Raw genomic sequence first — 25058 nt, 5'->3', positions numbered from 1 at the left:
CTTGGTGCTCTTTATAGTCACCCTGTATTTTAGAAGGCACTATATTATAACATTCCATGTGGTGTAATTAATGTCGGCTGTGTTACATTTTGCCTCCAGAAAATGCTGATGTTCTGTACTAAGTCTTAATAGTAGTAGCTTAACTTTTGTCACTGGTTTTCATTGGCAGAAAGATACATTTATACATATCGCACTTGAGCTACATCAGCGTTAACAAATAAATGTAGTATAAAATGTATTATAAATGTATTATAAAATAATAATTGACTATATAGGCACATATGCACATTTATAGGAGAATGTATTAATTGAGCAGGGAACTACTTCAAGTGTATTTTCCTGAAGTTTATTGTTACATATGGGCAAAAAAAAGCAGTTTGACTAGCACAGTTTGTGTGATTGCACTGGTGGGTCCAATCTTAAAAAATGTGAGGATTTGATCTTCATTCATAGTTTGCAGGATTTGGAACATCATTTCTGGTATGTTTTCTCTCTGCCTCCCTTCTTATATCATTAGACATTTGTGAATAAATAGAAATTTCTGCCATTTTTGCTTAGTAGAAATACTTTAATGGCACCTTGCACAAGCCCGAACTCAACAAAGCACAGAGCAATGAGAAATAAGCCGCTTTATGCTAGCTGTAAAAACGTCCTTTTATTTAGTATCAGTCTTATTAAGGGTAGTTACTTAACTTTATAATACAAATTAATTGTCTGCCATTATGGTAAAACAATAGTGTACTTTATTTTCCTATAAATGGTACTTCAGAATATTGTTCTTTCAAGAAAATATCTGGTTACACTTGTTACTTCTTACTTTTCGACGATCCTTGACGAGGGTGGGTGCCTGTTTATTGTCAAGGACGGAATGCCGCCCCCACCTCAGAACTGAAATCCAATGGTCTCGGAAAGCTGCCTTGTGTTAATCACAGCGACATGAGTCACTTTTCCCACTTTCCACTATTCTTTCAAGGCTTAAACTGCTCCCTACAAGTATTCTGTGGAAATGGAGCTAAGTTAGATCTTACCAGGAATACATTTGTATGATGAAGAAAGTACTCCAAGTTCAAATAATTATGAAGCTGAAAGCCATTAGTAATTTAAATGCAGTATCATAATTGGATTAGTGCCTCTATGTTCTATGCCTTAAAAATTATGACAATGGACTAGGAAGGCTGCAAATTTAAGCTTTCTAAAGTTATTAAATCTGTTGCGCATACACACAAAGGTGAAGTTAAATCGCACCAGCATCTTTGATCAGCATGCTGTGATTGTGCCACCTCAGTGATACCCTTTGAAGAACTATTCTGAAAAGAATATTTTATCAAATAAAACTGAACAGAAGCCAACACATAATCTTTAAAGCAGAAGGAAGCCCAGAATCCCATCGACCCTCAGACGGGTTGTCAGAGCAGCTGGGATGTCTGGAGCCTCCTGGAGCCCCCTGGGTAACCCCCAGATGAACCTGCCCCCCAGCAGTTTCTTAGCTGCACGCTGCCAATGGAACGGCATTGAAAAAGGTTCCGTTGTTGTGAAACATCATTAGATCTGAAAAGCCGGCCTTGCCGATTTTAATTGCTATTAGGGCTGCTGTTTCGACCCTTCACCGCTACCCCTGTTTCCTGCAAGGTCTTCTGCTCCTTGCCAAACCATTTCATTTTGGGTCCGATCCAGTTCTCAAAGTCATGGAAAAACTTCAGTGGAACTAAGAAACTCTAGTTCCGTTCCCCTCTGGCCTCTTCTCTCCCATCCTTCGTGTCCTCCTCCTCTGTCCCTTTCCTCATTGCCCCCCTGTGCCTTCTCCATCAGACATACAAGTTTTCTGCTCTGTTGCTGAATGGTCTGAACCGTCATCCTTCTTGCTGCTTTCCCTCTCTCCTTACCCCTGCTCCCTTCCACATCTCCTTTCCCCAGGGCTGCCACATCCCGTCCTTCACCCAGAACATGTTCATGCAGCTCCTCCTCCACCTCTCCGCACTGCTCTGCTCGTCTTTCTTTCTCCCTTACAGTGCCCTCAGGAAGCGAGGGCAGCGCTGTCGGAGCAGGAGCGGGGTCCCTGCCCGGTTCAGGTGTGACAGTGCGATGTCGGGAGCGTCCCGCGCAGCCCGGGCACCCCCAGCCTGCAGGAGAAGCTCCGAGGCCGGGACTCGCTCAGGGCGAAGATCTGCACAACACTATAACAAACTGGATGTACAACAAATACAATATTTTGAAGATGCCAAATTCAAGTGCGTTTCCCTGGGGGTTGCAAAGGGCATATGTTTCAAAACCCCTCTTCAAAGCATCGAGGCACTGCAGTTCATTAAAAAAAATATATAAAAACAGCTGGAAAAATGTCTTTCAGATGGCTAAAACAATGTGTTTTCTCCTAATCTTGTTCTTGGAAACAGCTGAGTCCTTTTTGCTGACACCTTCCAAAAATTCAGCCCAAGGCAGACTCCCAGCATGGGAAATTTCAGTGTGAACTGCGCGAGTTTGGCAAAGTCGTGAGCAACTGGAAGCCTCACAAAAGCAAGCGGTGAAAGGCAGTGGCTGGAGGCATTGCTGTCGGCAACGGCAGCGCCTGCAGTGCTCTAAGGGACAAACTGCGGCTCTAAATTCCAGCCCTGAAGAACAGGAAGAAGGTGGCAAAAATTTAAACAAACCATTTTGGCATTTGGTGTAAAAAAACCTTCATTTTTCCATCCAAGAAAGATACCATATCTCTAAACTAAACCCTGACATGTTTAGATAGAGGCTGTTAGAGAAACTGGGATTGGAACTCATTAGCATCTACTCTCATACTCTGACCTTCTGCAAATCACTGTCGTTATTACTAGTGCTGCATATTGATACTCTCATTGGCACAGCACAACAGGCGAGATAGATGGTCTCCGACAGAGCAACTGAAAACAGGGCTTTGGCCAAGAGCTATCTGGTTTAATCATCCTTATTTTCTTCCTTTTCCCTTTTATCAGTTAGCTAAAAATGTCAGCATTTAATCACAAACAAGCATCTTCTCCTTCCCTTTCCAGCCACAAATAATAATAGCCCAATCCACTGAAGTTTTTCCATGACTTTGAGAACTGGATCAGACCCAAAATGAAATGGTTTGGCAAGGAGCAGAAGACCTTGCAGGAAACGGGGGTAGCGGTGAAGGGTCGAAACAGCAGCCCTAATAGCAATTAAAATCGGCATGGCCGGCTTTTCAGATCTAATGATATTTCACAACAACAGAACCTTTTTCAATGCCGTTTCATTGGCCGTGTGCAGCTAAGAGAACCACTGCAACGAAGCAGAAACACAAATGTTAACAGCGTTTGCATTACGGTAGCACGCAGATCCTAACCGAGATCACATGCACATACCACGTTCCGTAACAGAAAACATGCAGCGCTGATATTACTCTTTAATATTCTGTGCCTGCACTATCCCTTCCTTTCTCTGCATCTATTTTATTCCTTTTCACGAGCTCGAAATGCTTCGTGTGATCCAAGTGGATAAGCAGCTGTTGCAGCTGCACGTGTTCAGAGCAGTGGGTCTGAGTAACTTGTGTAGTTCACCAGGTCTATGTAAGGATTTCTAGAATATCTATCCTAAGCAGGAACTAAGCCAAAAATACATAAAATAAACACTTACAAACTGCCAATCGCTATGGCTACAGTTATCAGTCCTAATTCCTTATACCTCCATTGCTCATTAATAACATTGACATTTGAGAGCTATCCCATACAGGCTTAAAACCTTTTTGTACAGCAATTAATGTAGTACGTTAACAAGCTGAAATATGGCAGAGGACCAAAAGCCTAATGCACACCATACGTTCCATTGTTTTTGCCAAACATTTCCAACCTCTCAGAATCATGATTGCGATCAAAACCAAGGCAATTTCCTGCACAAGCAGCCCCCCACCTTGAGCTCATATTTAATACTTCCTTTGTTTAAACCACCCTCAACATCCTGCCAGCTCTGGATTTGGGTTTTTTTTGCCTTGTTTTCTAGCACAATCAAAACCTGCTGGTTCTATTCAGCATATAGAGAGCAACACAGGCAGCTCTATTTCATTCTTCAGGAGCTGTTTGGCATTGCTTTTTGCTCAAGAACTCTCCAATCAAACATTAACACAGAAAAATAGAGGCAGAGACACTAGATAAACAACAATGATGTATCACAGACTATTCTGGAAGGAGGATATTTTAAATGCCACCTTTTTGGCTCATCACTGAATTTGCAGGTCAGTATCAGCTGATAAACGGATAAACGTAGGAACTGGTAGAAGTGTCACTTAACATTTGGTAGAAGCGTCCACTTCCCAAATTTGGAAAGATAAATGCTTCCCAGTGGCAGAAAAACATCAAAGTACAAAACAGTGACAAAAGCTCAGACAACACTTGACATATTCTGATCCTACGGACACACAACTGCTCTCAGGAGGTGAGCGGTGCCAAATGGTACGTGGACACCAACACCTCCCACTTGCAATTACACGTAAATGCACTTTGCAGCTGTCTTGGAACTTAATTTTTAACTACCAGAGTTAGTGTAAAATTAACAGGAAGGTATTTACAGTATGGCTCCAGTATAGCACTGCTACAATGTAAAGAAATAACCTAATGGGTGTCTATGTAATATAATCATATAAATATTTGCTAATCTGTAAATACCCCTTAGAGATCATCAACATGCAGAAGGTGAAGAATAAGCTTTTCCTCAATAGATACTCCTGTTTAGTTTCTCTTGAGGACACATTTTAGGAATGTAAATTACTCATCCTGAGCTTTAGAAGAATACTAATTATCCTCTAATTAAAGTGACTATAAATCTAGTATGTAGTATCATATCTTGGAAATGCCTTTCCAGGATTATTTGATTTCCTTGCATATCTTAGTATAAATAAAATCGAATCATTAATATTTTAATACAGTCATTCCGTTATTGCCTCTTCAATCGAGTTTGTCAAAATAAGCAATAATTTCGAAGCAAATGACCACAGTGAGTCAAAAACCAGCTTTAAATGCTGAAGTGGCTGAATCCACTCTGTGCTGAGGGAGAAGCAGTGTTACCTGTGTTTGTGAACAGAGCTATTTCCACACCAGGAGTTAATGAGCATTTTAAGGGCATGTGGAAGCAAACATAGAAATAATACTGCTTGGGTCTCATCGAAAGAAAACTGAACCAGAACAAGCAGGCCAGTGCATACAAGGCCACTGTCACGGGCAGTGCAGGTGTCACTTTGGTGCAGACCATGTGCCGGTCCCGCGCACACACAATCTCATGTACTTGTGTTTCAGACACGTTTGGAGACCCCAGGCACGACTACAGCAAAAATGCAAAGTCTTAGCCCTAAGTCGGTAAATATCAGTAAGGTGAGACCTGACTGAAGGTGCTACTATAAATATGCAGAGACCTGCAAGCGGTAACTTGTACTGGAAACACCACAGTGTGTAGGAGACTGGAAAAGGGAAAAAATGGGTAATAAATCCATAATACAATAAGCTGTTTTTCTGTACAGTATGTGCGTGGTCACTCCCGTGTCGCTGCATTTCTGTGGGCTCAGCGCCAGCCCTGTGAGCAGCATCCAACACAAGATACGGCGGAGGAAAAAGCAGGTTCAGGAATATGCTGCATTTTAAACTGTCTTGTTTGTCTAAAACTACGGTTTTGAAGAATGAGAACGCAATGTAATGACCGTAACAACTCTTGGCCTGCAAATAACGTGGTATATCTTTGATAATAATACATGAAGTAAAAAATGTTGCAACTGACTATCTTGAAATATCTGCTTTCCCCTGAGTCCCATTGAAATAACGGCAAATTCTTCAGATGGTCAAAAATGGACCCAGTCATAGTAAGTTCCTTCTTGAATGAGAAAGTGGGCTGAGGTAGGCATCTTTATCCACTGTGTGGATAAAGGAGATACATCGCTAAAGGAACATTGCTCACTTAAAAATATGACTGTTCCTGCCCTAAGGCTGTCCTACCAATGTCTGAATGATTAGAATCAGGTTTTCCTGTTTTTTCCCTTTTTTTCCCATAGCTGTAGGACAAAGGGAAGCAGAGAAACCGTCTGCACGAATACCGTTGCCAGATGTGCTAGTAAACAAGTGGAAAAATACTTTTAAAGTGTATTCCCTAAGCTATTACTTACAGCAATTGTAGGCAATACTTAGTCAGAAAGGCATTTAATAGGTTTCCTCCTAAACACCTCCCCCACTTCTGTACGCTTAATGGGACGGATGCTGGAGGTGGGAACAGCCCCGGGGCGGTTGGCGAGGCCACCGTGTCCCTCCTGGGCTGCACACGGGGGCACCTGCTGCTCCGGGAGCTGCGAGCGAGCCCTTTGTGGCACTGCTGTTCACGCGTTCCCATGCCCACACAGGCCTGATTCAAACCCATGATAGCGGCGGGGTAGCGGGGCAGAGCGCCCGGCAGCTCCTGCCGCGGCAGCTCCGGAACGCGGCTCCTGAGCCCCCCTGCGCAATCACAGCCCCGCCACTCCCGTCCCAGCACAGAAGGGCCGGGCAGCGCTGGGTGCGGAGCTCGGCCATCCCTTACCCAGCGCCCGCTCAGGGACAGACGGTACCTTTCTTTTCCCCCGTAAACGGTACAAAGTCTTCTCTGTCCTTGTGCTCAAGCGCTTGCTTCTCCAGGTAGGACAGCAGGCGTTCTCTGTCGAAAGGGCCCGTGGCAGGTTTGGTGGTCTGGTCCTTTTGCCGAAATCCCGCTGGAAGCAAGGCGTTCTGTGCAAGACAGGGACGCACGGAAAGGACATGAGCCCATTGCGTACAGTTCTCCAAATTTCATTTCGCTGTTGTTTTGTAAGTGAAACCATTCTTTGCATGTTACTTCATACAGTGGTCTTTGGTGAGAGCAGTAACACTCGTTACCTAAATGTAATCACTACAACCAGTATATCTTCCGTGCTTCTTGAGTGTACCGCCTATTCATATATTTATTGACCACATTTACAATCACAGCACCAAGGTGAAGATCACAAAAGAACAAGATTACAAAGAACAAGATCAGAGCCCTTTGTGTTACACATATTATAACCACAGAGTTTGCAGTCCAGGTAAATAGACCAGGATAAGTTTTCTATAAATTCTCTTCATTTACTCTGTTTCCACCCCACTTTTCTCTCTCTCTTTTCATTTTTTCAAAAATTCCTTTCATTCTAATGCAGATGTCTCTCGAGAAATGAATGGTACGTGCAGAAAGTAATTGGTGAATTACGTGGACTTCAGGTATTTAGAGTATGTGGGAAGCGGCTACTTTAAACATGTAGCTGCGTGAGCGTGTGATTGCATCTCTATCTCATAACAGAGGAAGATGCATGAGGCTCCCACATTTCAGTCCAGGAAATCCCATGGACTTTGCAATACATGTGCAGCAAAGCCAACGTGCTGAAATGCCCCAGGGTACTGCAGAAACGCTTCATCCTTGGCCAGAGCACGTGCAGTAAACCTGATCCGTGGCCAGTCTCCGTGAACCCTGAGCACAGCCAGTCAGCTCCAGTCACTAGACAGTTTATCTGCACATGCACAACCGTGCCTAGAGTGCTACAAATGTACTGCATGTATGTATGTAGCCTGGCTACAAATGCACCGTTGCCTGTTTTGTGGGTTTTTTTGTTTGTTTTTTTAAATGTTCCATATCTCTGAGATGCCAGATACCTGAAAATACCAGAAAATGCGCTGTAGAAGTGGTAGAGTGGCAGTAGTGAGGGAAGAGGCAGCAGGCAGGGAGAGGACAGTAAAGCCCACCCTTAACGTCCAGATAAATGTGTGCTATAAAGCTAGAAGCTTTCATTTATGGTGATTTTTCGAATTCATGTTGTCTCCAGAGGGAGCGGATTTTATCTGCTGGTTTACCTGCCAGTTTTCAACCCCCTCCATCAGCCTGGGAGCTTTTGGGGCAGGTGCAGTCAGAATTTCCAGCACTCCTGTGACTATAAACTCATTATTGTAGGACCAAGTGGTTCCCAGGCCAGAGCTCTTTAAATTCTTTCTGAGAGTGTCTTCAAACATCCAAATTACCCTTGCTCTCTAGAAAATGACAGTTGTGTAGCTGAATCTTATTTTTCTTAATTATGCCTAAATATATTCTCTTCAGCTAAAAATACCTGTGCTGAATGATGGAGTCAACAGATTTCAGATGTTCAAAAGATCTGATCCTCACAGACAGACTGTGTGTTTATTGGTGTGCTCAGAAATAGCACTCACAAAAAGCTCCTCACCGCGCTGCAGTGTACATACATCATTAAAGATTTAAATTGCAGATAAGCTCGTGGTTAATAGATGTGGGACAGGGAAAGGGCACGCTTGTAAAAAAGCAAGTGGCACATCACAGCAGGAATGAAACCAAAATGTGCCCAGCTGAGCTGCTCCTCCTCTAGGGACACACCGCACCGCTGCAGCGGAATGCAAACACAAAATCTGCGCTAAGTGCCATTTGTAATAGGCAGCTTTGAACTACGATACCCTGGCCCCCATTACCAACCTCAGGATCAAGGTCATCAAGAACATTCTCGAGCTGTTTCAGCTCATCCTCTGAGAGTTTACTGAGTATTTCGTCTTCGTTGATATTCTTATATTTCTCCAACTCTTTTCGGAAGGGCAGAGACATGGTTCCCGCTGCGCTGCGCGACCGACGCTGCTCCTCGGGATTTCCACCATCCAGCTTCTTGCACCTTCACTCACTGTCAACAATAAAGCATTATAAGTTACCTCTGTTTAGCTGATATAGTCCTTAAAAACCCCACATGCTGAGAGTCACATTAGCAGCGAGATGTCTTGTTTCGGGGGTGTGGGAAGCGCCGGGGCTGTGGGTGCACTGGTAGCCAAGGACTAGCCCAAGGACCAGCAGGAGGGGTCCGGGACACTTGGGAGCCTCATGGGTGCACTGGTAGCCAAGGACTAGCCCAAGAACCAGCCAGGAGGGGTCCGGGACACTTGGGAGCCTCAGGGGTGCAGCGGCAAAGAGCAGCTTTGAGACATAGATCAGAAAAAACATCAGGAACCTGACCCTTTCCATAGAGATAAATCTATTTAATTGCTTAGAAACAGCAGCATCTGCTTCTTGTTCTGGCTAAAGGCAGAGGGAAGTGGTAGAATCACAGCAAACAGTCCAACGCTGACAAACAAGAAACCAAACATTATGCCTTGAGCTATTGTGTCTTGTCCCAGCTTTGCTGACGGCTGGAAGTTTACCCGCGTTGTCTTGGCTGGCCTTTTGGGGCACTTCAGTTAGCCAAGCAGCTTCAGAGCATGCTGCTCAGTAGTCTTATTTCAAAATGTTTGCCCACAAATGATAGCACTTATCAAAATAATTCTTGCAGTGGGGATGTGCTACTCGTAGCTCCAAAGCCCACCAGTGAATTACTCTGCTGCATGGGGCACCTGTGGGCATTCAAAACATGGTTGTGAAATCGACTTAGTATTTCATAAACTTCAAGTTTTACAACTTGAACATGGTTCCTTGTTAGATGATCAGACTGATCGCTAACAAGAAAGTGTCATTTGTATGGCCACAATAGTCATTGTCATATCATTTGTCATATGACGAAGGACTCTCTGTCTTTGCTCACTCTTTTTTTCCTGTCTAGAGCCAGAATCTGCCTGTAAATGGATGGAGTGAAAGAGAATTAATCTATGATCAGAAACAGCATTGGCTGGGGCCTTCCTTGTGCCCCAAGTCTGTCCAGTTTCCCACGCCGGCACCGAATTGCACAGCGACTTGTGCGGTGTCACAGCTGAGCTTGTGCATCCACAGGTGTCAGAGTTCTGGTTGCTATGGAAACCAGCCAGCTGGCACCTCCATCTGCAGATGTGCCACCCCAAAGCCCGCTCTCCTTTGGCAGGTCCTTCGCTGCCACAAGATAACAAAATCCACACGCCTTCTGCAGCTCTTCGTGTGAGCTGGAAGCCTGACCTTCGTTTTTCTTTTCTTCAAAATCCAAAAGAAAATGTGGCATTTACTTAGTTTCTCTATTAAAATGCTAAACATTAAATCATCTATCATTTTCTATATATCAAAATCAGCAACCTTATAGTACGGGAGGAGGACAGTAGGATTACAAATTTGGAAAATGTGGAATTCTATGAATAATGCAAGGCACGATAAGCCTTGAGTCAAAACCATTAAATATCCTATTCCAAGAAAAAGCCTTCTTTCCCCTAAACACTCTTACTTTTTCCTTATTACGGATCTATTTCTTGTCCCTGTTTCCGTGGCATGACATCGTTGTCAAGCCATTCCAATTGTCATGATCGAATTCAACTGTTCTCTAAATGGCGAGTTTCCTTTAGAAAGTTGGCCTCTGGTTCACAAAGTGACAGCAGCTGTGAAACAATCTTACGCTATCAGAATCCTGCCACATGCAAGGAGTGTGAGACAGATTCTGGCAAAAAACAGCCAAAGAGCTATTTTTTGGTGTGTGTTTGCTGCTTAAAGAGAACACTAGTTCTACATACATTTAATTGATGCAATTTGTTACCACAACTACTTGTTAGATAATAAAAGCACTTTATTTAAAAGTGATAATTGTATTTAAACTGTAAAACCAAATTCAGCTACAGTACAAGATTTCTGTTCTAAGGCATCCGGCGCCTTCTCTATGTTTCTTTGGGTAAACTCCTCCAAATGTAACATTTCAGCCAGCAGTCATTAACTGGGCTGAGAAATTCCTTTGAGGGGATTAGAGCTTTTTAAAACTCTGTTTAATGGTTTAAATGGTTATTTGATTAGAGTTTAATCGCATCCCTGAAAAAGACAGGAATGTAATCCCAAGGTCAGGTTAATGAAATATTGTTGGAAAGAGGTCCCTCGGCTGCACGGCTCCGCACGGCTCCCATCGGGGATCACGTCTCCGAGTTGTCTCACTGACATCTCCAGCCCACGGCTGAACAGCTGTTGGGAGGAGGTTTGCAAACCGGGCTGGGTGCCGACAGGTAGTGACTGTGGAGTGTGGTTTGTGTGTACCAGACAGGTCTGATGTGGTTGTGAATTACCCGAGCGCTCGGCCACAACGGCATGATGCGCCAGGAGACATTTTTCAGCAGGCAACAGTTTTCAATATTGTAACTGTTCCCTTTTAATTATTAGGAAGAAAAGCTATTTGACCATGTGCAGCAGGCACACCCAAGGAAAAATATAAACCCAACTGTTCAAGATGTATCAGTCCAACTTCTCCCATGGCATGAAGCACTACGTTGGATAACCCTTGTTAGATCAGCAGTACATGCAAGAGCTTGAAATCGTGCTTTTGTTACATGCATGTATTTGCAACAGAAATTCCCTTGATACTTTCCCTTTCATGACTCGATCCTGCTCTTCTGTGAGTGAACAAAAGCAGGAGACGGCGCTCAGGGAGTTTCTTCGCCCACCATCCCTGTAGGCAGTGAAGCCTTTGCCAGTGAGAGCTGCGCTGCAGCGCCCGGCGTTCCCTTCCAGCTCCGTGTTCTCCGTTGACCTTTCACCACAATCACATCACCAGCAACCAAGGGAACCAGATAAACCCAACAATTCATCATCCTGCAGGCTGGGGAGGAAATGCTGAAGTCTTGAGTCCACACACTCTGGAAATTGCTGTCTAATGTGATGATTACAATCTCCACCTTCTTAATTGGATTTCATACTGCTAGTTTTGTGTATGTAAACAGGGCCATATGCTGTCTGTGCAGCTTCTTATTGCAGTTTAACTTTTCTGAGTGTGCAGATAACATTTACTTTTTACATATTATATCTGCTGGATTTTCTCTGTACCGTTTACTGTACGAAAACTGTAATCAGTTAAGAAATCCATTCTAAGTAACCAACAGCTCCTAGCTACTCTTATTTAGCGTGTTCGAAAGCAGCCCAGGTGTCACACAGCAGGAAGGAGCTGCTCAAGCTAATTGCAGAGGCTCCTTGCTGTGGAACGCTACGCTGCGTTGGGGACACTGCGGGGAGCACAATGAGGGACCAGGGGCAAGGCTGCGGAGTTTCCCTTCAAATTCAAACCTACTGGGAACAGGGAGCAAGGAGAGCGAGGAGTGGGGGAGCGCCAATCCCACCGGCGTTTTCCGTGGGGTTCCAACGCGGAGCAGCGCAGTTGACCGTGGGTTCACACACCCGCTGTGACACGGCTGCACTTGCAGCAGGTGCCCAACCGATGGCACCTGGCTGGCTCAGGACCGCACGCAACTGCCAGAGGCAGCATTTCTGCTGACCATGCGCTGCTTTTAAATCTCTGTGGGGCACGAATGTTTCACAGTGAGCTTCAAAGCCTCTATTGCTATATTTTCGATTCCTCTCTAAAGAAAGAAATGCATCTGTTTTATTTGGGGTGGCTTTTTCACGCATGCCTGTTAACTTCAGGATGCAAAATATGTTTTCAAAGACAAAAAGGGTGTCACTAGTCAGCCTGCATCAAATCGTCACTGCTCTATGTAGTCAGCACCTGCTGTGATACAACTCCTCTATACTTTGCTTGCGTTCCGTAAGTACTTTTTGGTTATAATCCTTATCAGCTACCGAAAGGTTTTCTAGAGCAGTGAGGCTGTAGTTTCTGCTGGTATCATAACCCTGTTGGAATTTTCTGCTGCTGATACAGATATTTCTGGGACAGAATCAGTCCTCTGCTGAATTAATGTTACATGTCAGAGAGATCCCACTCGCGTTTGCTTGGATCCCTTAAGAAGTGTTAGTGTTGGAAGAACCTTAATTATAGAACCTTCTGTGGACCAGCAGCTACAAAGGCGCATCAGGTCACTCGTGCTTCTAAACCACAGGTTATGCACCTAGAAAACCATCACGTCCCTGGGGCCCTGTAGAGGTGAGGATACTGTGATATGGATGATGGGAATCTCTAGCTTTTGATAGTGTGCACAAGCGAAGAATGAAGCTGCATGGCAATGTGAATTTATCATGTAGAAAGCGATGTGCTGAATGGGAAATAATCCGAGAGAGTTCTTTGCATTTCTATAGGAAAGAAAACAAACAAACTTCTTTTATAATCAGATGTAAGAAATTGTTCTCACTTTTCCAAATCATGGCAACTGATGTTTAGAAAGGAAATTGTGGTATCTCCGTATCCGCAGAAGTGGATATTTGTGTTTTGAAAAATATTTGTGAGACTCATCTGCAAATGTGGAAAAATTCTCCCCTTTCTTGAAATAGTCTGAAGTAGCTGAACATGACGATAAGAAACAGGTGGAATAAATCCCAAGTTAAATTGATACTGGACCAAATAAATAGGATTGGGGCCATTATGATGAAGTGTTTGTGCAACACAAGCAGATGCTCGGAAGGAGGGTGGTTGTCCCGCCCACGCGGGCGATCGAGCGCTCCCCCAGCACAGCCCAGAGCCACACAAGGGCCTCTCTGCTGCCCACCAGCTGCTACGGAAAACACGGCTGGGCTCTTCAAAGTTAAAACTTAATCAATAACTAAATAAATGTTCCATTATTTGACATATAAATAAGGGGTTTTTTTTAATTTTTATACTTAAATATCAAGACCAATATGTACTTTCTAACCATGAACATAAGGGAGATGTATGCTCAGAGGTCATGGGGTTTGGTACAGAATTTCTACCTGGTTTTGAACTAGGAGGCTCTAGAAAGGATGCGTTAGGGCCAGCGCAGCACAGGACTGTGACAGGAACATACAGTGGAGCATTAGGAAACTGACGTTTTGTGTAGATGTTGAAAAAGGTACTAGCTACAGGTTCTGATGTAGACAGAGACAGTAGACGCATCAAAGAAACTCACATAGGTAGAAAATGGAAGAGACATCCATAGAAAAGGATTTGGTGTTCAACAATTCTCCAATTTTTGTGCCTGTTTCCCAAAAGAAGACTTCTTCAGAAGTCACAACACAAGGAGCACTGAACTACCCCAGTTTAGTCACCTTTTCTATCCGTCTCCATGCAGGACACAGTGTGATCGCTTGGTGGATCAAAGTGCGTAAGAGTCTGTGGGGCTGGTCCGTGGGGCGGGTGTCTGTGGGGCTGGTCCGTGGGGTGGTGTCTGTGGGGCTGGTCCGTGGGGCGGTGTCTGTGGGGCTGGTCCGTGGGGCTGGTCCGTGGGGCGGTGTCTGTGGGGCTGGTCCGTGGGGCGGTGTCTGTGGGGCTGGTCCGTGGGGCGGGTGCCTGTGGGGCTGGTCCGTGGGGCGGGTGTCTGTGGGGCTGGTCCGTGGGGCGGTGTCTGTGGGGCTGGTCCGTGGGGCAGTGTCTATGGGGCTGGTCCGTGGGGCGGGTGTCTGTGGGGCTGGTCCGTGGGGCGGTGTCTGTGGGGCTGGTCCGTGGGGCGGTGTCTGTGGGGCTGGTCCGTGGGGCAGTGTCTATGGGGCTGGTCCGTGGGGCGGGTGCCTGTGGGGCTGGTCCGTGGGGCGGTGTCTGTGGGGCTGGTCCGTGGGGCGGTGTCTGTGGGGCTGGTCCGTGGGGTGGGTGTCTGTGGGGCTGGTCCGTGGGGCGGGTGTCTGTGGGGCTGGTCCGTGGGGCGGTGCCTGTGGGGCTGGTCCGTGGGGCGGTGTCTGTGGGGCTGGTCCGTGGGGCGGTGTCTGTGGGGCTGGTCCGTGGGGCGGTGTCTGTGGGGCCGGCGGGAGCAGACTCAGCTGCACGGGGCACTGAGCGCTGGGGGAGCAGTGACACGGCCAGACCTGCTCTATTCCCAGCCCAGTTTGCCATCTTTATGTACTGTAGCAAAGAATCCTTCACATTCCCCCTATATTTAAAATGCTGCTTTTCTCCAGGGCTAATGTAGGGTTATTCCATGTTTTGTTCCTAGGAACTGGTTTAGTCCCATATAGAAGCTGGTAAATATTTAACAGTTATGTTGTCATAATATTAGACTAGGCCTGAACCTTTAGGATAATCATTCAGTGATCAGAAACTCCACTTCATAATTGGATGAGCCTTTCTGAACCTCGTTAATGCTTATGCTGCTCTGTAGTTTACGTTACAATTGGCTTCTCTACTGAGGAATTGACAACCATAAAATGTGAATCATCAATTCACTTTAATGGGAGTTCAATCATGCCCTTTATAAAAAAATAACCACCATGTATATTGCAAAATTATCCATATGAATGTAGCGTTATTTATAGAAGATATAAAGGGACGTACTCCCTTTGATTCCAACAACATGAAAGGTTTTTAACTGGCGATTACAGAAAGATGAAACATTAATGATGCAGAATAAAGTTATATAATAACTAATTTCTGATTGTTTCTAAAATAACATTAGTGGTATTATTTATGACCATTCAAAACATGAAACCAAGTCCTGGGAAAGAAGTAGATTACAGTGCCTGATGAATTTATAACCTGTTTCTGGGTATCATCCTAGTTTTAGATCATAACCACTAGATTTGTTTCCATACAAAAAGCATGACTAATTATACAGTGATCATATGATGATTTAAGCCAGTCTTGCTTAAAAAAGCAACCTCTAAATCACCCAGTTCCTACGTACAGAGGAGGATGACAGAGCAGACCGAAGCGTTACAGATACGAGTGGAATTGTGTCCGGTGCTCTGACACCCCAGGGACACCTCAAGTACGGGAAATGGGAAAGAGCGGAGAGAGCTGTCCCTCTGCCGTGTGTCCTGCGGGAGAGGCTCCCCGTGCTTTTACAGCAGTTTAGCTATAAAATAATGAAGCAACCATCTTCTATTTCTGCTCCTTGCAACTGGTGGCTTTGTGGAACTGGAAGGCAGGTTTCTTCCATCCTTAGAACTTAAGTGGTTATTTGAAAATTCACACAAGGTTAATTAGCTTTCCTCAAATAAAACCATGACATAGATACTGTCTGAAACTGAGGGTGGTGTTGCTAGGCTGAAAATCCTGGAGAGCACAGTCTTTTTATACAGACAGAATGGACTCTGAAATGGCAGCTCCACCCACAATTTGTCATCTGTCGGCTTCGGCTGTGACGTGAGCAGAACACCCTGCGCCGAGCTGCTCCGCTGACAGTCCCTCGGGTAAGACTTAACATCACGATGGACTGACACTGTCAGTAACGATGCTGCTCAGTGTTCTAAGTGATAGTCTAAGTGCCCGTTTGGTGGCAACCGGAAGAAAACAGACTCGTTATTTTCTGTGGGGCACCAATGGTATTTTAACCCCTTTCAGTAACTACCAGCATGTGCAGGTTTGACTCTGCAGCAGGTAGGTGCTGATTTACCTGGGAGCCAGAGGTTGTACCTCCCCAGACCGTACGTGCTCCCAGGCCAGCGACACATCAGCCCATTGCTACGTGGTCCCTGGATGAACATGGACGAATTGGTTCCTACATCATGCACGTTACAGTAATAGCTGTGACATTTACAACATGGTGTCTTCATCCAGTTCAGTCTCCCAGATTTCACGTTGTGTAAGGAACTGTAGTTTTTGTGATCAGCACATCTACCATGGCTGCAAAGCAAAGCTGGCGTTGGGGTATGAATTAAAGGCATCCTCAGGAAGCCAAAGGCCAGGTTCTGGTATCCTCATTGATCGATCGCATTTATGTGGAACCAGCTGTTGTGGTGCCTTAAACGCCATCAGCCACCTGAGAGCCCCCACTCCACTGTCCTGCCAGGGAAAGAAATGCCTTGTTCGAGGTCAGATGGAACGTCTGTGGCAAGACAAGGGACTGAACCATCTGCCAGGCATCAAACATCGGGCAGCTTTTCCTTGGCTATGGGTCTACGGACCGTCTCATTCATTTAAGCGGATCTTTTAAATGAACAGTGTACAACAAGTGAAAACACAGCAGAGAGAGAACCAAAGACTGGGTTAAGAGCTTATACTACTCATTGCAGAACTACAATCCTTAAGAATTATCGCCGTTAAATAAGTTATTAAAAAACTCTTTTTGCTTCTTTCCTAAGCTGTTTTTTTCTTCTTACAATGTACAGAGACACCATAACTACCTATTTTTTCTGCATTCTAGCTGTAAACCAAAGCCAGAAACCATCTGCAATGTGAACATCTCGATAGCTGAAACAATAAATAGGAGAAAGAATTGTACCTGGAAATAGACTTTTTATTTTTCCAACAAAATAGATCAGACCAGCCCTGGAAAAGACAACACTAGGGTTTGTTTTTCACATGTTGGAAACTTCAATAGGAAAAAAGGACACTGGGTAATGTTAACAAAAGCACCATTCTACCTGCACCGGTAGCAGACAGCAAATGGTGCGCTACCTTTTTGTCACTGCTGTTCTCAGATTTCCCTGTGTTGGAACAGCAGCTGGAGCTCCAGACCCAGCTGTTCCTTGCAACACTCCTTGTAAAGAAGGGCTTAAGAAACAAGCTTACAGATTTCTGTGGCACCAAATAATGATGAGCAGACTCCGCTGTGAAACAGAAGCCACTGCTACGCTTGTGTGTTACGGTCAGTAAACACAACGTACGCGTTCACCCATGGGCACGTACACATGGCTACAGGACGCTGGTACCCGGCACCTCTCAGAGCAGATCCCTGCACGGACACACGGCCCAAGGCTACAGGACACTCAGTCACCAGAGGACATCGAGCTAGGACATTCAATAACTTAGGAATGCTACAAAAACAGCCCCGAGAGCAGATTAATAACAGAAATGCATCGACATTGTTTGCCAGAAGTTGTAAAGTAGTGGAAATAATAATCACACAGAATCACAGAATCACAGAATCGACTGGGTTGGAAAAGACCTCAGAGATCATCGAGTCCAACCCTTGGTCCAACTCTAGTCCGTTTACTAGATCATGGCACTGGGAAAGGAAGAAAAGTTGTGTAATGAGAGAGCAAAGTGCATCACTTTGAACAAAATTGTTTAGATTATCAAGATGAGAGAAGCTACTGACTGAGTTCACATAAATCCAACCAAGCCAGATGAATGGGAGAAAAGATATATACGGAATTTAGGTTGGCAAAGTCACTAAAATGACTCACAGAACCTTCTTCATTTTTCACATAGTGGTAAAAATTTAAAAACATAAATATTCTGAAAGCCAGTTAAGAGCTGCACGGTATAGATGTGCACAGTATAGAGCACCACAGCAGAGGCAGACAGTCTATCAGATAGCAAATGGGTGCAGAATAATGTGCAAAGGATTGTAGCATCGTGAGTGAGACACCTCTGCACGTCCCTGCCTTTGGGTTCATTTTCTCTTGGTTGTTCCCTTGCAGGGCATCGGGGACGCGGCGCCTGCAGCACTAGGCCAGTTGGTCCCAGGTGTTTCTCTCCCATTACATGTTCCTGTCTCCAGAACAGAGGAAGCTCAAGGACAATTTCCGAGAATAATCCGTTAAAGAAAAGCCTTGGTATGAGAAGAAATTGAAAGGCTGCACCTGTTTACTACAAATACACCACTCAAATAACTGACTGAAGACTTCCCCTCCACTAAATGTTTCCAAACGCAGAGATCGATACAATGTATCATTCATTCTATAAAATATTATTATTTCTTCCGATTATTTATAAACTGTTCTTTTATATTGATAAATTTCTGAATTTGTTTCATCATTAATGATGTTACAATGTGTTTTTCTTAAGTTCATGTTTCTCCTAAGCTCAGCGTGGTCATGCGAATCTAACGTTTTCACTTATTTTTCATTGTTATGCTCCTCAGATTTCTCTACACGTTTCTCATTGATCAACTGCGGATTTTTACTCTGGAAAAAAAACCCTCCCCCATCGCTTCCATCAAAGCAAAACCCCCTGAATTAGCAGAGGCCCACTCTGATCATTTTGCAATCAGAAGATGACAAAACAGCACGTGTGATATGTAACGCCAACGTGCAGGTTTTGGGGGTACATTTTGCTGATGGAGAGCTTGGAAACGTTACTAAACGTTCCTAAACCCGCACCCCGTTCCGAGGCTGTCACTGCTGCATTTATTCTGCCCCGCTCGCCGGCAGCACAGCGCAGCACGGCCGGCCTCCATCAGCCCTGCTGTGCTGCTGACACACAGCGGCGTGAGACCTCGGAGACAGCTCATCTTCATTTACAAAAATACCTGCTGTCCATATTTTATTAAATTGCTTCACCTAATTTTTGTCATTTCACGGCTGACATAAAGGATGCCAGCGCATCGCATAAGTGCGCACGCATTCCCGGTGGGGCGCGCTGTCATAAACAAGCCGGCGGGCAGGGAGCGGCACTGCGCGCCCCGCGGGAGCCCCGCGCACGGCGGGGCCGCCCGGCCGAGCCCGCCGCTGCCCACCCGCCGGGGCGGTGTCCAGCGCCCTGTGCCCGGCGCCGGGCGGGGGCCGGAGCCAGCCGAGGCCCCGCGCCGGGGATGCTCCGCCGCCCTCCGCCGCGCCTCCCGCCCGCCCCGCACCGCGGTGCGCGGAGCCCCGCGGAGCCGCCGCCCTCCCCGGCCCCGCGGGCCGTGCCCCAGCCGCTGCCCCGGCCCCGGCCCGCCGCTTACCCGCCGTGGGGCCGGCCCTCGCCGCCTGCGCGCCCCTCCGCGCCCGAGCCCGGCGCCGCCTCGCGGCCGCGCGCCCCTCCGCGCCCCGAGCCCGGCGCCGGCGGCGGCAGGTGGGTGCCCGGCGCGGCGGCTGCGCAGCGCGGCCCCTGCCCTGCCGGGCACGCTGGGACTCGTAGTCCGGCAGCCGCCGCGGGGTCCGCGGGCCCCGGCAGCAGCAGCACGGCCAGCCCAGGCAGCCCCAGCAGCCCCAGCAGCCCCAGGCAGCCCCTGCCCACCCGCGGCCAACACCAGCCCCACCAGCACCGGCCCCACCAGCGCGTCCCTCCCACCCTCACCGGGTCACCCCTCGGCCCCCCTACCCTCCCTCACCCTGTTCCATTTCTTTCTGTCCCAAGCCTGCAGGTGAAGTCCTACCCAACTCATATCCAGACCAGGTTTATCACACCTCGACTTTGACTTGGCATGAGGCAGCCTCAGCCTCACCCCTTCCCTGTGCAGCCCCCTCTATGGAAAACTGTGCTGAGGCTCGGCTGCTGGGCTGACTGCACTCATCGCCCCTGACTGTGCGCATCTCTGAGCAGGTGAGCGTGCACTCACCGCAGGTGGGTGCATGGCCTCGACAGGTATGTTGGACGTTTCTGGGTGCACATGTAGGCAGCTGGCCCTGCAGTGCCCGGGTTGCTCCTCTCGCACACCCGCGGCTGAACCAGCCAGACGGGTCCCACAGGAGCAGCGGCTGCTGGCCCTCACCCTGCACCAAGATGTGTCGCTCCAGGGAGCCCGTTCTGGAGCGGAGGGTGCTGGCCCCGGCCCAAAGAGCCTGCCTGGCTGCAGCCAGGGCACGGGACACAGGCTGGAGGAGAAGGACGCTGTAATAACCAGTCCTCTGTCTCCACAAGGATTCAGAGGGATCTCTGGGGGTCTCACGTGGAGGTCCTAAGGACAGGAGCATCTCTGGGGTCCCCTCTCCATTCAAGAAGGACAAGTCACTACTCTGGCACTTCCCAAGAGCTTGGTGGATCTGTTCAAGGAGACCTCTGGCTGTATCATAGTGCGGTGAAGTTATGGTGTTACAGTGGGGTCAAAACCTCCCAGAAGAACGTGTTGATCTTAACAGAGAATATAGGAAAAGATTGTTTTAATGCTTTTCCTCTCTTCTTTTAATTAATTTTGACAATTTAATTTTGATTCGTGCTTTTATTCTAAAGTTAACTGTTATTTGAGGTCACATATAACATGTAATAAATCCGAATGTACTGCCTGTAATCAAGTATGTCCATAATTTAATTGACCATGTTGCTTTCATCAGATAGTATGTTTTATTTGAACTGAGGCCCTTGGTTCTGAGCACTAAGTGAGGAGTCACTGGCAGCAGAAAAGCCATTCCTGTGACTAAAATTTCTCTAAGTTTCATGACATGTTGGCAGGAAAACAAGACGTTACCTTGTTAAGAAACAGGTGCTGCAACAGAGATTAATTTTCCAGTTTTTTAAAAAAGTGCAACTAGGTAGCGCAATGTCTTTGGCTTCACTCCGTTCCCCGCCAAACACTTCAGGCATCTGTAGCAGGACTTACAGCAGAAAGCTCAACTCATTTCAGGGACTGAAGGGTTGATTTGGGCATTTTGCTGCTGCTGTTCAGGAAAACACCTGTATCCACAATAATGTGCAGAATGCACAAAGATGCTCCAAAACTGCAACTATCTAATGGGAGCCTCCTTGCCTCAAATGTCTTACGAAATGTGATGTTCATCCATAAGTTGGCAAAGCTTTCGCCAAACATCCAAAATGTCAGATCAACAGAAATGGAAAAGGAGCACATCTGTTCATCCCACAATCTTCCCCTCTCTCTGCCTTTAAGCGTTCAGAGAAAACAGGGCTGGCATCCCTGGGTTGGTTTGGTTGGTACCAGCAGTGTCAGGGAAGCCGAACCGAAGTGCGTTGAAATGAGCTGCTCAGCAATGGGGGGGTCGGGCTGGGGATGAGTCTCTCGGTTTGGTGGCGGGGCTGAAGCTCCACTGCACACGGGGCCGGTTCAGACACGACACTGAGAAACATGGATTTCATGGATTTCATTCTTAACGCTGATTAAATTCGCTTTTGGTGTTTAATCCTACAGACCAGGATCAGGGGTTGAATGAGTTACTCAAATTGTAATTATACAAATACTGGGAAAGGGAAATGTACAGTATCAACAAAGAGCAAAAGTTAACATTGGGTTGTTTGGTTTTTTGATAAACTTCTGCAAGTTTTTTTACTCAGATTTTCCTGTCACACCTTAGAATATATTTGCTAAGTTGAAACTCTGTCTCAGTTGATCTGAAAGGGAAGAACCCCTCCCATGCTGACTTTTCCATTTGCAGTTCCCTTGTATTTGCTGACGAACTCACTTCAATAGTTTCTGTTAGAAATGTAACAACCTAAGAGCTCTGCAGGGAGCGCAGAGTTTGGCTGGAGTCACGGTTCTTCTCTTTGGCTGTGGTTTCATGTTTCTTTCTTCCTTTTGCCTCATGCACCGTATTTGCAAACAAAAAATCAGAAACAATCAGTCTTTGTCTAAGGAAAGATACAGGTCACCTGTACTCATGAGACATACAGACAAAAATATACCTGCTAAATATATTAAATGAAGGTGTACACAAGAACATACCCACATGTAAACGAATGGCAGTCTCCTTAAATCACAGAATACAAAGTAAACCTTATCAGACTTCAATCTATTGTACAGTGTGTTCTAAATAATTTTTTATTTTTTCCCAAACTGCAGAATTGAAAGACAAGAGTACACAATGCAGTTCACAAATGGAGAATGTATCGCTTGCATGGGATGTACCTGCGGGGGCACATTTACACCGAAGGGCTGTGACCGCCTGGGCTGACCACATCTCCTATGCGTGGACTCCACAGACCCCGAAAGCACATCTGGAAGTGCAGGGTAAGGCTCCAACCAGCTCTGGCCTTTTTCTCTGGTAGGAATCTTGCATAACATTTTGTCCATCTGGGCTTTTTATTTATTTATGGTTTAAGTCGCCTTGTTGAAAGAGGTGCAGTGGTGGAGCTAACACCCTGAGGATACAATATACATGGGAAAAACTACTCTAGAAAAAATATTGCTGCCCTCCAAGGGTCACTTTCAATAGCGAGCGGTCTGATGGATCCCCAAGAGAAGCATTTTGTGGCTCTGCGTGTCCTTTGAGCCGGCGGGTTTGGTTCGGAGCTGCTGCACTGTGAGGTTTGGTGTTTGCAGCACTGCCGGGCTGAGCTCAGCGCCAGCGCCTGCGCCAGTACGGCTGCAGCCGGGGCGCCCGCAGCCAGGCTCTTTCACTGGGCTATTTGTAGCCAAAATGTGGTCAGTTGCTTTAAATTGTTATAGTTTTGGTAATAAAACAGCAGAGGGGCTGTTGCGATTTTTTAATCTGTTTTCCTTATAGCACAGCTTGTAAGACTTTGCTTAATGAATTCCTGCTTGAGCCGGAGCTTGTCTTTTAGACAAACATCTGGTCTTGATTACTGTGTTGTGCATGTTTTGATCTCTTCCCTTAAAGACCAGCTGTTGATCAAATTCAGCAACCTGTATATAAAACCCCTTGTTCAATGCCTGATCAGCAAATCTCGGACCTAGAGATCAAATTTTACTCTAATTCACATGTGAAATTACTGAGTTGTTGCGACGCTTGCCGAAATGTTTTTGGTATATAGGCAGCCCCAGTTTGCAAAATCCTGGAGGTTCAGGCCTTAAAATTCTGGCCAGCAGCATTTCAAATGGCCAAACCCCAACTGTATTTAGGCTGAAATTTTTAAATTGCATTGGTTTGACAGAAAATAGGATCTTCTTGGACTATTTTATATGGCAGAGTACAGCAACACGTTAAGGAACACCAACTTCGAGTCACCTGTTATTTCACCCAGACTTGATTTCTGTGAAACTCTCCTATATCCACAGTACTCTGAGTCCTGGAGAAATGCATTCAGATTTGAACACTGCACTTGCTGTGGTAATAACAGGAATACTAAAGACCTCATCTGTACCGATTAATTTGCAGCAGTACAGGCAACACAACTTCTGCTCCATCCACTGGGGTGTGGTGGCCCCTCCAGCCCCCATCGGTGCTGGCTGTGCTGGCATGAGGAGGTTTGGAGGCACCGGGCAGGTCTCTGTCTCCTTTGACCTGTCCTGATTTGGGTGGTTTGCTCCTCAGAAGGGAGCAGGACCTAACGGATACTGTCTTCTCTTCACTGGGTCTGCTAATGGTGAAGATCTTCCTGCTCCACCTCTTCCTCCATGAAGGGATCTGCAGGACAGGTTGTTCAGTGTTGGATTTCCTTCTTTCCCTAAAGAGCCTGAGCCCCGAGGTCAGATAAAGACCCTCTGTAGCTGACCAGTATGCACTGGGGATGTTTCTCTTAGCACGTTTCTTTCATACAGCCAGTTCACAGTGAATTTGATCATTTTGGATATGTCTAAACTGCCTTAACGGTGCAGTCAAGAAACAAGCCCCTGTGCAGCGAGTCCCAGGTGCTGGGCAGAGCGCGTTAGACAGTGAGTGGGCTCCTGCAGACGGGGCTGAGGATGCTGAGAGTCTGACAGAGGGTGCTGGAGCTCGTCTCCAGGCGCCCCGGCAGGCTGGCCACTGCACGGAGAGGGCAAAACTCCAGAACACGCAGGTGGCCACCCCTGTGGCCTCCTACCACAGGCGGTGTAAGCCAGCCCGCTCACGGGAATGTGCTCGGTTAACCCTTCGTGTCAGAACAGAAAATTCTCAAAGTAAACATATTAGATATATTATGATTTAATCAGTTTGGGATTATGTCTGAGGCTTTGGATGTCCCTTTCCTGCTGTGTGCAGCTCAGCTCAGTGAATCACAGTGAGGATGCTTCATGCTGTGTCGCTCTTGCTTTGCATGTGCATCATTTCAGCACTAGTGGAAGTTCCTCTGCTGTCCAGGCCTTCCATGTCCCTTGAGGTTTTGTATTTGCAACAATTCCCTACCCATCTATGATTGCTTTAAATTATACTGCAGCCTTTGAAAAAGAGATCCCTCTACTAATTCTTCTGAGAACATTATGTTTGCCCTCTGATACATGCATTGGTCTGTCAGCTTGGAAAACACCAGCCTTCTAATGCCTAGAGGATTATAAATCTATCGCTGAGCATCTGCAGAAGTGCTCTTGTGGTTCTACAGATGTCTCTTCGTTCGCCCCCAGGCTCGGTGCCAGGAGGGCTCCGCGTGGCCTGGTGGGTCTCCTGCCTCCAGCACCCAACAAGTGAGAATGAGAATGTCACAGCGATGGGCAGGCGGCTCCATCACCTGCTGACCGCTCCCAGCCTCCTGCACACACACAGGGAGTGTCTGTCTTGGAAGCAAAGAACACTGGACTCTTCTATTTCAAGTCTGCACAATTCCGATTTTGATATAAGTTATCAGGTGAATTTCTGTCTCTGTTAAAGTTAATAAGAGCCTTGCTAATGACTTCAGCACAGCCAGGACTTGGCAAAATATCCTTATTTACTGTATTCATCGTAAGTTACTAGAATTTTAAATATTTTAAATAACCTCCATATTAAATGAGATGGATTATGTCTGATACCTTACACCCTATGTATCTTATGAAATGAAATCTTGGCAGCAGACAGCAGAACTCACACTGATGCCAGTGGGGGCAACAATTCACCCCCGCTTTCTTTTCCCAAATCCG

The 25058-nt window shown here is 46.4% G+C and overlaps 1 protein-coding gene across 1 annotated transcript in view; it reads right to left on the bottom strand.

Annotated features, from left to right (window-relative positions):
* Positions 1-19476, bottom strand: part of TMOD2 (tropomodulin 2) — a 29172-nt gene extending 9696 nt beyond the window's left edge. Inside the window, exons 1-3 of the mRNA XM_082060521.1 lie at positions 19362-19476; positions 8479-8677; positions 6563-6719 (exon numbers count right to left, since the gene is read on the bottom strand). Coding sequence (XP_081916647.1) covers positions 6563-6719; positions 8479-8604 — 283 coding nt within the window. The 5' untranslated portion in view covers positions 8605-8677; positions 19362-19476. The remainder of the gene's footprint in view (positions 1-6562; positions 6720-8478; positions 8678-19361) is intronic.
* Between the last annotated feature and the right edge of the window lie 5582 nt (positions 19477-25058).

Source organism: Streptopelia decaocto (genome assembly GCF_964273445.1).
Source record: "Streptopelia decaocto genome assembly, chromosome: 9".
NCBI classification, from domain to species: Eukaryota; Metazoa; Chordata; class Aves; order Columbiformes; family Columbidae; genus Streptopelia; species Streptopelia decaocto.
The sequence above is the reverse complement of the archived record's forward strand: the minus strand, read 5'-3'. Positions and strand labels throughout refer to the sequence as shown.